Here is a 13,360-nt window from a genome sequence, read left to right as displayed (position 1 = left end):
TTTAAAGATGGGCAGAGAGTAATCAACAATTCAATTGTTTTCAATGCCATGTGCTATGAGCCGTGCTATGAGCCATTGATTGGATTTTCGATTCAATTGATCTATTGGGTTAAGGCCACTTATAGACATACTGTATGAAGTACATCAAAATCCTGTACTATTGTCACTTTTTTTATCTTGAATAATTGTACTCTCTTACTCTTGTGTAATGTCACGTAACAATAAACTTAGGATACAACCTTAGTTCAATCTGTTTTCGTAGCAGTTTTTTTTTATTCATAAATCATAGATATACTCCTTGATCATGGGTTAATATTCATATTAATATGAAATAAGTATATATTAATATGACTCCTAAACATTTTCTTATTTCATATTGGTTTCACCACTTAAAATTTAGATTTCTTTTTTTAAATGTAATTACAACCTTTTGATACATAGTCCCCCTGTTTCAGGGAACCTGGGGCCGTATTACAGAAACGTCCGATCTTAAGTCCTAAGTTAAGATAGGAAAGTAGAAGATAAGACTTGTCTCAATTTGGTATTACAGAAGCAAATCCTAACTAACTTTAGGAACCCTATCTTATTTACTTCATCCTATCTTATCTCATCCTAAATATTAAATCCAACGTCGGTTATCAGCGTTTATGTCTGTTACCTAGCAACCAATGGTACTTTCACTTTTCGGTTATCCTAAAGTTAGGTGACTTTATTTAAGATTTTGTGAAGTTAGAATGCTTGTGTAATACACTTTTGCTATCTCAAGTTAGGATAGGAACATTGACTTAGGAACTGTGATCTGTAATGGCTTTTCGGTCCTAATCCTAATTACCATGGTTACCAAACAGTTAAGATAAGATATGCAATTTAGGACGTTTCTGTAATACGGCCCCAGTAGTATTGGAACATTGTCTTGACAGGTGTTTCTGGTTGGTCAGGTGTGTTCCATCACATGATTTGTGCAGAAATAAGAGAGCTGTCAATGTCTAGACAGCAGTATGACTGTCAATATGAGCTGTCAATGTCTAGATATATGACTGTCAATATGAGCTGTCAATGTCTAGATGTATGACTGTCAATATGAGCTGTCAATCTCTAGTATGACTGTCTGATTTTAGCCTTTACATTGTCTTTTGGAGTCTGCTATTGGTGTACCGTAGGCTTTCGAACAACAGTTGGACACATCATCCAAAAAAAGAAAAACACTTGTGAAATCATTCATCACAAAAAGGCCTGGCAGGCCAAGGAAGACCTTGACATCGGATGACTGAAAACAGCTCACCATAATTAAGAAAAAACAAACAAACGACTGTTCCACAGTTAAGGAACCCTCTCCAGGAGGGAGGTGTGAAGGTGTCAGAGGCTACCGTCTGCAGAGGACTTCACCAGCAGAGCTACAGAGGCTTCACTGCAGGGTGTGAACCACTAGTTAACAGACAGAAACCGGATGGCCAAGTTACAGTTTACTGAAAAAAAGTACTTAAAGGAACCGTGAATTCTAGAAAAAGGTCATGTGGACAGATGAGACAATAACATGTAGCAGAGTCATGGCAAATGTGGAGGAAAAAAGGAACTGCGCCAAAATCCCCGGCATACCACCTCATCTGTGAAATATGGTGGAGGGGTGTATGGTATGGAGGGGGTGTTATGGCTAGAAATCTAGTGCTGTTCGGATGTTAAAATGCATTTTCTCCATCATTTACATTTTGTTGGTGACCCTGCAGGCAGAAATCACTGACAGACATTCTGAAAAAGACTTGTACACAGTACAGCGTGTGTGTGAGTGTGTGGTGTGTGTGTGTGTGTGTGTGTGTGTGTGTGTGTGTGTGTGTGTCTGTGTCTGTGTCTGTGTCTGTGTCTGTGTCTGTCTGTCTGTCTGTCTGTGCGTGTGTGTGTGTGTGTGTGTGTGTGTGATCTCACCTGCAGCATCTCCCTGCTGACGTAGGCTATCTGAGGCTCTGACAGCGGCCCGGTCACTGTAGGAGGGAGAGCATGAACAGCATGTGGAACGCTACACACTCTTATACACTTGTATTAACTCATTCAGTGCCAAGGGTGAATAAAGTCGCCAAATTGTCAACATTCTAGAGTACCAGGGTTGACTTTTATTCACTAGAAATGCATCAATGATTATGCTTCATTTTGCAGCCAATCAAAGTGTTGTTGCTAGGTAGACACCACATAGAACACATGGATGGCACTCTATGTGGTGAGAGTTACGGAACTATTTGGCGGTTGGTGATTTAAAAAGGACAGCTCTGAGAGCGCCGGAGCGCACACTGGGTTCAACGTCAGAAAATGGACCATGTAATTGGATTGGACAAGAGGCATGCCATGAGTGTTGAGCAGATTTCTCAGAGCGTATTTACGAACGCAGCCTAAGTGTTTTATGACTCTCAAGCTCTCACTCACCATGGTACACGTCCTGGAGAGATCCTCCACCACAGAACTCCATACAGATCCACAGCTTGTTGGCCCTGGACACACACACACACACACACACACACACACAGTTATGCTCTCACCGTTATCATAGTTAGTCCATCTAACATATGATCACTGGCACAACTGACCACATTTCTTGTTGAAAGAGTTAAAGGCTGTATCTGATGTGGTAGCTGCTTAACTGTCGCTCCTAAAGACCTCTTCATCCCCACTACCCCCCTTTACAGTTTCTCTACTGTAAATAATTATTATTATAATAATAATTTATTTATTAATTCTTCCTTCTTCTAGCATGGTAACTGTCAATGGCCCTTGGTCCTAGGCATAGATGACTTTTCCTTATAGTGACCGATGGAGAGATAATTCACTTACTTTCACTTAAATGGATAGTGAGTTGGACTGGTGATCATGAGTTCAAATCCCACCTGGGAGCACCACCACTAGGTGTGTGCCCTTGAGTAAAGCACTCAGCCCTAAGTTACCCCACGGAGACTGAACCTGTAATCTCGAACTGTAAGTGGCTTTGGATAAAGGCGAAAATGCTAAATGTCTAAAATGTAAAGGTGATGTAAACTCTGCTGCGGGACCAGAAGCCTCACCGGATGTAGCTGCCGTAGTACGCCACGATGTTGCGGTGCTTGCAGCTCTTTACGATGACGATCTCTTGCTGGATCACTGAGAAGTCGTCCTCTGTACAGGGAGAGGCCACCGTCAGCACTGTTTTATCCTTTGACATAGTACCATTCTATGTCATTCATTCTTCATTCTTCATTCAGGGCCGCTCAGACCCTGGAGGTTTTTAAATCCCTCCTAAAAACACACCTGTTTTCCCTGGCCTTCCCCACCCACTTAGCCATCGGTCCCTGGCTTTTATTATTTTATTGTTTTATTGTTTTCAGTCCTTTTATCTTTTTTTTTTTTTACTTGATCATATCTTGTATTGTATTGTATTGTGTGCATTGTGCATCTTATTTTATTTCCTGCATTTTATCTGTTCTACACCTGTGAAGCACTTTGGTTCAGCCACTGCTGTATGTAAACGTGCTATACAAATAAAACTGTCTTGACTTGACTTGACATTCTGAGACATGAACACAATCTATGAATCTATGAATGTCAACAAAAAATATGTCTGTTTCCTGTCACACAGGATAGGGTCAACATTCGCTACTTGGGCTAGCTGCCTAGCTCCAATGTGCTGTTTCATTTAGGATTCAAAATGAAGCGAAGTCATGTATCAATGTGTGCCACTTTATCCTCTTACCTGGCTCCATCTTGATCACTTTGATGGCTGCCAGTTCCCCTCCCTGTTTGCTCCGAGCCTGAAATTCCCAGACAAATGCATCATTCAGTCAGTGTGTTGATTTTGTGGAGGGGAGAATTCACCTATAGGCAAGGCAAGGTTATTTGTATAGCACATTTCATAGAAAAACTCAAAGGCTTCGGTCACCGTGCCTTTTCACGAGCTGCACCCCGCCTCTCGAACTCTCTCCCTCAACCACTCAGAGACTCACCCTCACTCCTCACCTTTAAATCCCACCTCAAAACCACCCATCTCCCCTAACCCTGCCACCCCCCCCTCCCCCCCTGACATGCATACAGCCTCCCCTACCCCCTAACCATCTCCCCCCCTACCCCCCCCCCCCTCACTCTGTGTTCTATGTGCCCATGTTATCTGCTGCTTGTTGTTTCTGTGTTTTCCGTTTCTCCCATATTGTCAGCGTCTTTGAGCCTCGGAAAAGCGCTATATACATTTAATGAATTATTATTATTATTAATTAACAGGGGCAATTCAAAGTGCTTTATTCCCTTAATGTAGAATGCTTGAGCTCATGGCTGAGATGTGGTTGTCTAAGTCTAAGATTTTGGTTATGTTTATGATTCATCACAATGGTTTCCTTGATGTTCATTGACGTCTTTGGTCCTCTTGTTGACAGACACCGCTCGCAGAAAACGCAAAGCCTAGAATCCATACTAGACATTGGCAGCTCTCTTATGTCTGTCACAGAACACACCTGACTAACCAGAGACACCTGACTAACCAGACACCTGACTAACCAGAGACACCTGACTAACCAGAGACACCTGTCAAGCCAATTTTCCAATACAAAACCCCCCCCCACAACAACCTAGGTTTAGAAGAAGGTGATAGAAGAAGGTTTTTCCTTCTATCAATGGCCCCGGGCCTGAGCTGGATTACTCTTCCTGCTACGACTGGTGGATTGATGATTCACTTGCTTAGTATTCAAATGTATTGATTGTAAGTCGCTTTGGAATAAGGCGTCTGCTAAATGCCTAAATGGTGAAACGAATCAGAAAAAAAGAAAACATTGAATGAAAGCCTGACCACTATAGTATTGAAAATGGTTTGATTTCAAATCCAAATGGATGGAGTATAAATCTAAAATAAGACAAAATGAATCCTCTTTTCCGGTACACTGTAGATCATGTCATGTGTTTCTAGTGTCACGCAGGCCTGCACTATAACAGTGCAGCCGTGTCTCTGCCGGGTTGACTGGGCTGATAAGGTTTGTGGTTGGTTGGGAGGAAACGCCTACACACTATACTGTAGGACCCTGTAGGACTCCCTCCTGTATTGTTGAACTATAATTGTCATGACCACGCATTTGACCTATAATTGTCATGACCACGCATTTGACCTATAATTGTCATGACCACGCTTTTGACCTAATTGTCAAAAGCTAATTGTCATTACTTTGTTGTGTATAATTCTTTTTTATTTAAGTTCTTTTTTCTGAGTGGGGCAGTCCCACTCATATTTGTCTTTTTATTGCAATAGAGACAGTAGAGATTTGACAGGAAGGATGGGTGAGAGAGAGAGAGAGAGAGAAGAGATGACATGCAGGATATGTCCGCAGCCGGAATCGAACTGGGAACCCTGCGGTTACACGGTCGACGCTTAGTGCGTTACGCCACAAAGCGCCCCATGACTGTGTAGTTATTTGACCTATAAATGTCATGACCGTGTATTTGACCTACAATTTCCATGACAATCATTTGTCTTCGTGGCGTATCATTCATATCAAACCCCGGTCACAGGAATGTGTTGAGCTGATGAGCTCTGGGTGGGGGGAGCTAATGCTAATGCTAATAATAATGCTAATGCTAAAGTCGATGCTACTGATTTTGCAAGTGTGCCTCACCAAGCCAAGCCACCTCTTTACACCCACTCACACAGGCAGAGCGACCTTGTTTGTTAGCTGTGGCATCACACTATAAAAAGCCCCTGGGTGTGCTGGGTGGAAAGTTGTCAACAGGGCGGGTTTTAGCGTTGGGGGGGGGGGTGTGGCTCTATGGCGAGAGGTGGTCACTGAGGGAAAGCCACAAGGCAAACAGCCTCTGCATTTCACAGACCACTGGAAATGTTGTTGTCGAGGGCGGGAGCGGTTTCCACGGTGACGTCACTGACCTTCGAAGCAGACAGACAAACACACAAACACACACACACACACACACCCAGACAGACATGTATGGTCTGTATGGAAACCCATGGGGCCTTCCAAATGTATGGAATGCTATGGGGCAGGGGCACAACATACAGTATATGCATACATATGCATTTTTACATTTGCTAGGTACCTTCTGAGCCTCTCAAGATACGTACTATGATGATGATAATAATAATAATAATAATAATAATAATAATAATAATAATAATAATAGATTTAGTTTAAAAATGGCAGATTCTCAGACTCAAGGACACTGAGAGAAGAAAGAAAAGAAGAAGAAAAAAAAAAAGAGTGAAGCTATGAGTGTAGTTCTAGTGTAGTTCTAGTATACTGTAGTGTAGTTCTAGTGTAGAGTTGTAGTGTAGTTATAGTATACTGTACCATTTGGCCTTTTCTTTGAGTTTGGGAGGCTGGTAGCCACTCTTGGACATGAGGAACAGGACCCTAAAAAAGACAAGACTTGCGTATGAGGTGTGTGTGTGTGTGTGTGTGTGTGTGTGTGTGTGTGTGTGTGTGTGAAGATATTGGAAATCACTCAAATCTCATTTTCAGAGATAAAAAGTCAAAAGAAGGATATGTTTGGAGGGAAGGAGCTTTTTTCTTGCCGCCTTACGGTAAACGGTTCCTTTAGTGGAGGTGTGTATCAGTAAATCAGTCAAAGTAAGAACAGGTCATGGTAGAAATAGTTTTAGCTACACTGCTCCATGGTCCTGGAATTCTCTCCAGAACAGTTTAAAACTCGACGATCAAGTTTGAGGTTTGAAGTGTATTGTTACAGTACATCTTACACAAGTATAAGTTAACAGAGTAAAATTCTTAGGCTTCAGTTCTTCGACATTGCAGCATCAAGAGATCAAGTCACTTTGGTGGAGTTTAAACACTTTGGTGGAGTTTAAACACTTGGTTGACGCAAACATTGCAGATGTGTGTGAATGTCATCAGGACAGCAGTTTGTAGTGATGACGTTTGTGTTTCTAGACATAACTGTTGTACTGTACATGTTTCCATAGTTGGTTCAACGACGTGTCTGTGCTTGTACGTTGTTTTATCTGCAACTGTGTGTCCCCCTGTTACTGCTATGGAAACAGGTCTCTCTTGAAAAAGTCCTTAAGTCCTGCCGGTTATGTAACACCTGTCCACGCCGCTGATGTGGACGTGCTCTGGGCCGTCTCTTCAGGTACAAACAGGTATCCCTTGAAAAAGAGATGTTATCTCAACGAGACTAACCTGTATGAATACAGTTACATCCGAAAATGACCACATATCCTCCTAACAGTAAAGGTTCACACTGAAAGTCCTGCCGGTTATGTAACACCTGTGCTGTCCCTGTACCCCTGTCTATACTGCTGATGTTGACCTGTTCAGGGCCTGCTGTATGTCAGAAGCCCCAGTCTTCATATACAGTAGATCTGCTGCTTGCTGTTATCTCTCTCTCTTCCTCTTTTTTTTTTTTTTTTAAATGGGGGGGGGGGTTAAAAATAAACGGTAGTCCTCTGTGGTTCAGTTGGTAGAGCATGGCGCTAACCACGCTTAGGTTGTGGCCCGGGTTTCATGTACATTTGTATGTAGCCTACAGTAAGTTGCTTTGGATAAAAGCGTCCGCTAAATGGCGTATAAATGAACCTGAGATGATTCTGAACGCACACGCGCACACACACACACACGCACACGCACACGCACACACACACACACACACCCTTTAATTCAGAGGAGAGCTTACACGAGAAGCAGCACATATCCACTGTAAATAACAATGGCTCTCTCACTTCTTTATTTTCACTTTCTGACTTCAAGTCGGCCGCCTGCACCTGGCACAGACGTGACTGCTTCTGATCAGCAGACAGATTTGAAGATCCCCTTTTCAGAGGAAGCATCGAGGCCACAGTGAAAGTCAACCCTGCGATGGTTGGCATGGTTACCTTGAAGCATACTACTGATAAGACCCGTTGCTGTGAGTGTGTGTGAGTGAACGGTGTCCTCCGGCTTCCACGTTAGTTAGTGTACTGTATGTGTGAAGGCCTATATTTAAAAGTAGCACACTTTTCTTTGACATACAGTCCAATTTGTTAAATACTTTGGCATAAGTATTTGGAGGTGTGCGCTTGGTTTAACTTGGATTTTGCACTACAGAACTACAGTAAATCAAGGACAGGTCTAGTGTAGTACGTGAAGGCCTCTCAAATATCTACAGTATTTGTGAGGTATGAAATGTGTGGCATAGTAGCGTGCAGGAGAGGCAGAAATTATTCCTTCAGCAGTTCCAATCCAATGGTGCTTTCCAACTTCATCAGACAGAGGTGTACTGTACAGGCGTACACCTACAGTAATACATGGGAAATGCACTGACTTATATAGCGCCTTATTCCAAAGCGCTTTACAACGGCCTCTCATTCACCCATTCGCACACACACATTCACACACCAACGGCGACAAGCTATCATGCAAGGCACTGGCCCCCTCACACTTGCGATCATTAGACGCCGGCTCTACCTCCTGCGCCACAGCTGCCCCCAGTAACGTTCATGGTACGTAAAGGTCAGGGTACGTAAAGGTCAGGGTACGTAAAGGTCAGGGTACAACCCCCCCCCCCCCCCCCCCCTCCGCCTCAATTACTGAGATGCTCCCCTTACGTCGAGCCGAATCCTAACTTGATATCTTTGCGTGTAACGACTTTTTGATGTAAATCATACATTGAGGTCAATGAGATGCTCGCTCAAGTAAGGATTCTGGCCTTTATGCTGTTGTTGTTGTGGAACAGGAAAAACTAGCTACCGCTATAATAAGCCTGTTTGACTAGAATGCAGACATACCTTCAGACGAATGCAGACAGCAGCATGCTAGCCAAACCTGTTATCTTCCCCCACATACACATGCATACGCGCGCACACACACACACACACACAGACACGCTCACACACACACACGCTCACATGCACACACACGCTCAACACACTGTGGCTAAGTGTAAGTGCTGCCTTTGCATCAGGTCACACAAATGTTTAATATGCAGAGTTCCTGAAAAAATGCAAAGCAAAGTGAAAACAGAGCATCATCTATTGACGGCCTACATCTCCCTCCCTGAATGAGGAAGTGAGGTCCATATCCTCCTCTGCTTTGCATGTGTCACACTCAGGACACAACCTCACAACACGCAGCTGCCAAACCCGGCCAGTTCCCCTCTGATAATAAGACCAGCATTGTCCTCCCCTCATCCTCATCATCAGACTACAATGCTATCACTGACATCGTACCTCCTACTGGTATCCTTGAAAGTACCTAAATTCCACACTGGATACACAATTGTTACTGTTAGAGGGTTGAGAGATGGTAAAGTCCCTCCTCTTCCTCAAGCTGAAATACCCCCACACACTGAAATACCCCCACACACTTAGATGTTGACGGTCACTTGTTGTTGGCAACACAGAGGCCTCGGGTTCCAGACAAACGTGAGCTGTTTGACTCAGATAAGTAGTTCAGCGGCTGGGGTCACTGTGACTTTGTGCGTTTAGAGGGATTGTTGGAGATGGTAAACTCACTCGTCAAGTTGATTTACCCCTATCAGCGGCCCTCGAATTGCAAGGTTTTGCACAACTAGAAAAAGATTGGTTAACATTGGGTATTTTGGTGACGGTCGTGTGTGTTGGCCACAAAGCGATACTGTTTGCGGCAATGGGACGACCTGTTACACAATCAAATTCGATGCATAAAATGGAAATAGCTACAGACCTCCACCCTGAATTCAAGCTCATTTGCTAGCGATAGGAGAGATAACGGTAGCAGTAGCATGTCTAAAGGCTGGCGGTAGCTATGGGCGGGGGTTGTATACCATGTACGATTTATACATAGGGGTAGTGGTGGTCTAGTGGATAGTGAGTTGGACTTGTGATCGGAAGGTTGTGAGTTCAAATCCCGCCTGAAACCACACCACTACTAGTGTGCCCTTGAGTAAGGCACTTAGCCCTCAGTTACTCCAGGGGGAATGTCCCTGTAATTCGTAATTGTAAGTCGCTTTGGATTAAAAGCGTCTGCTAAATGGCAAAATTATTAATTAAAATTATTATTATACTATGTCATAGCCCCCCGCACCCTGTCAGCCTTTCTTTTTTCTTTTTTTGAGTGGGGCAGTCCCACTCATATTTTTCTTTTTTATTGACAGTACAGTATAGATTATGACAGGAAGGATGGGTGAGAGAGAGAGGAGGGATGACATGCAGGATATGTCCCCGGCCAGAATCGAACCGGGGACCCTGCGGTTACATGGTCGACGCTTAACCCGCTAGGCCACCTAAGCGCTCCCTGTCTGCCTTTCTACCACCTCCCCCCATCCTCTATCGGCCTTGCCACCGCTAACACCCTCCCCCTCCCCACCCTCCCACTGTGAGCCTCTGCCCACCCAAGGTGTTGGTTCTGGCGCCGGGGCTGGCATGTCTACTGAGGGTGGAGCTGAGTCACTGCTAGCCTAGCGTACCCATCGTGTGGTGTCACTGCTATCCTAGTGTACCCATCGCGTGGTGTCACTGCTAGCCTAGCATACCCATTGCGTGGTGTCACTGCTAGCCTAGTGTACCCATCGCGTGGTGTCACTGCTAGCGACCGTTAGCATACCCACCGGGTGGTGTTACTGCTAGCCCTGTGACAGGCTAGAAAGATGACTAATTCAGTGCGAGTAATTCTGTTCACGCATTGCCTCCAAAACTTTCAGCACGTTAGCCGAATCACTATAGCTACTACTTGAGTATGAATGTTGAAACTAATTTTTCATTTTCATTTGTCATCTTGCTTGCCTTGCTTTTCCTAAGGAATGGAGGGAAAATATACCCTAGAAACCAAATATGGTTACAGAAAATGTAATGTGATCCAGTAAATGGTGACAGCCTATGCAGATGTGGCCCCATCAGGTAAGGTCACGGATAGGGGTCAAACTGTCAGCCTCAGACACATCCGACTGCATGAGTGCTCTGCATGAGTTCCTGTCTTTCTCCACTATCTCTATCCAATAACCAATGTAAGAGTGGGACTGCCCCCACTAAAAAAAGAACCTTTAAAACAATAATAATATTAAGCATCTCATTCATACTATTGTAATACTCTTACACAGAGTATTTCAAAAACTTAACGAAAGAAAGGAAAGGAAAGGAAACTGTGAAAAGGAGGTGTTAAAGTATGTATCAAAAAGATCTTATCAGGCTACTTTTAAAAGCCACTCCCTTTCTAGAGACAGGAACACTCACATTTTAAGAAGTTATTGATTACGTCGATAAAACCAGGCTTATTAAAATCGACGTTTTGAAACATGACTTACAAGAAGAACTAACCATTCTCTAACAATGAAAATAAACCATAGACAAAGAATATCACACCCTGAAGCGTTTAAAAATAGGCTTGGAATTATGACACATTACGACATCACATACACATAGGCCTTTACCTGAAACATCACTAACACAGAGATAAATAAAATGTCATGTTCACAGCAGAAGAAGAAAACTTTCAAATGCTGTCCACAAGGCTGGAAATGACACTAATCTAACCTTGTAAACCTCTCCATAGGTTCCTCCACCGACCCGCATGAGGATCTCAAAGTCTTCCTGAGGATCTCTGGTGGAGATGGACAGTGCTACCCGGTTCTGGGAGTCCATCACTGCTGCTGGGACACAGCATAGACAGACACCGACACACGGTCCTCCACTGAGTACTGTTCCTGAGGCAGCCACAAACACGTACACACACACACACTCTCACACATACACACACACACTCACACTCAGTCTTTCACTCACTTTCCGTTTTCTCACACAAGTCAACCCTCCCTCGCTCAATCACTCTCATCTCTCTCTCTCTCTCTCTCTCTCTCTCTCTCTCTCTCTCTCTCTCTCTCTCTCTCTCTCTCTCTCTCTCTCTCTCTCTCTCTCTCTCTCTGTCAAATGTATGTGGCTCATTTGCATCTACTCTAGTTTCACTTCCTGCTGTGTGTGTGTGTGTGTGTGTGTGTGTGTGTGTGTGCGTGCATGCGTGTGTGTTTGCGTGCGCGTGTGTGTAAAAGAGAGAGAGAGAGTGAGTGAGTGAGTGAGTGACTGTGTGACTGTGTGTGTGTGTGCGTGTGTGTGTGTGTGTGTGTGTGTTCTGGAGGTAGCCTGCACATTTGACCCTAGCCTAGAGGAAGCCTTCATGACCAAGGTAATTAAGTACCAACCTCTCCTGAATACCATCTCAGAACTAGGGTACAGATGCAGACTGCTTGTGTTTATATTTGGCAGCCTAGGACATACACACAGGTTGGTCGTAAGTGCTGGAAAGTGTGAACGCCCTTCCTCCCCCATCATCCCGGTGGCAGCCAGCACCATTTGTTCGGGAGGGCGAGGGTAAAGCCAGCCTCACCACCATAAGGCCAGACACTGGGCAGCTGGGCAGAGCACGGGACTGGAAGCTGCTGGCAGACTTGGACAAGAAACTCTGCTTCCCAGCTGAGATCGCAGCCACCAACCTGCGACCAGACCTTGTGCTGTGGTCAGCCTCGCTCAAGCTCGTTTACATCATCGAGCTCACTGTGCCCTGGGAGGGTGCAGTGGAGGAGGCCTACGAGCGGAAGAGGCTGAGGTACACTGAACTCGCAGCAGATGCCAACAACAAGGCTGGACAGCGAAGGTACGCCCAGTGGAAGTAGGCTGCAGAGGGTTCGTAGCCACCTCAACATCCAGGCTACTCAGGGAGATGGGAGTGCGAGGGAAGACCCACCGGCAGGCAATCAAGGACCTCTCCAGGGCTGCTGAAAAGGGGAGCCAGTGGCTGTGGATGAAGAGAAAGGACTCAACCCGGGCATTCAAATGAGCTGATCGCATCTAGGGAGTGAACCTGGGACGCTGGGATTCACTGGTGAACCCTCTGGAGGTGTCGTGGGCTTATCAGCGAAACATTCATGAAGGAGGGCGCCCACTTGACAACCCAAAGGATGCCATCGCTCATTTGAACACCACAGAGTCTCATCGGTGCCTTAAGTATGTATGTATCGAGGGATATCAACATCTAGTCCTACATAACAGATCTGTGTAAAATTCACTGTTAAAATACATAGGGGGAGGAGTCGGGACGCCGGTCGAATGCAAGTCTATCGCAGGCCAAATACTTTTCGCTTACACGTGAGCTGTAGCAGCGCTCCAATTGGCTGTCTCCTATTTCTCGGCCGGGGCGCAAAAAATTGTCCTGAATATCCGGTTGTTAAGTCTGACGTCAAACGTGACGTTTTGCCATTTCTGGCTCAAAACTGGCTCAAAACAATGTGGTGGTCTGTAAACTGTGCAGAAATGAAATGGCCTATCACAGCAGTACATCTGCAATGAACGAGCACCTCAAGCGAAAGCATCCTGGAGCTCTTTGTGAAGACAGCCGCAAGATAGCACCGTAAGTCAGCGTTGTATTTCTGTTCACTTTTCTGGCCGTGTATGAGT

At 44.8% G+C, this 13,360-nt stretch overlaps 1 protein-coding gene across 1 annotated transcript in view; it reads right to left on the bottom strand.

Annotated features, from left to right (window-relative positions):
* The window catches only part of map4k1 (mitogen-activated protein kinase kinase kinase kinase 1), a gene marked incomplete at both ends in the record, with an annotated part of 33,101 nt that extends 21,547 nt beyond the window's left edge, over positions 1-11,554 (bottom strand). The window contains 5 exons of the mRNA XM_080531641.1: positions 1,921-1,976; positions 2,413-2,477; positions 3,045-3,135; positions 3,710-3,767; positions 11,447-11,554. Coding sequence (XP_080387767.1) covers positions 1,921-1,976; positions 2,413-2,477; positions 3,045-3,135; positions 3,710-3,767; positions 11,447-11,554 — 378 coding nt within the window. The remainder of the gene's footprint in view (positions 1-1,920; positions 1,977-2,412; positions 2,478-3,044; positions 3,136-3,709; positions 3,768-11,446) is intronic.
* Positions 11,555-13,360: the final 1,806 nt, after the last annotated feature.

Source organism: Nansenia antarctica, assembly GCF_963989245.1.
Source record: "Nansenia antarctica genome assembly, chromosome: 5".
Lineage (NCBI taxonomy): Eukaryota > Metazoa > Chordata > Actinopteri > Argentiniformes > Microstomatidae > Nansenia > Nansenia antarctica.
This window is presented reverse-complemented; position numbering and strand designations above follow the sequence as displayed.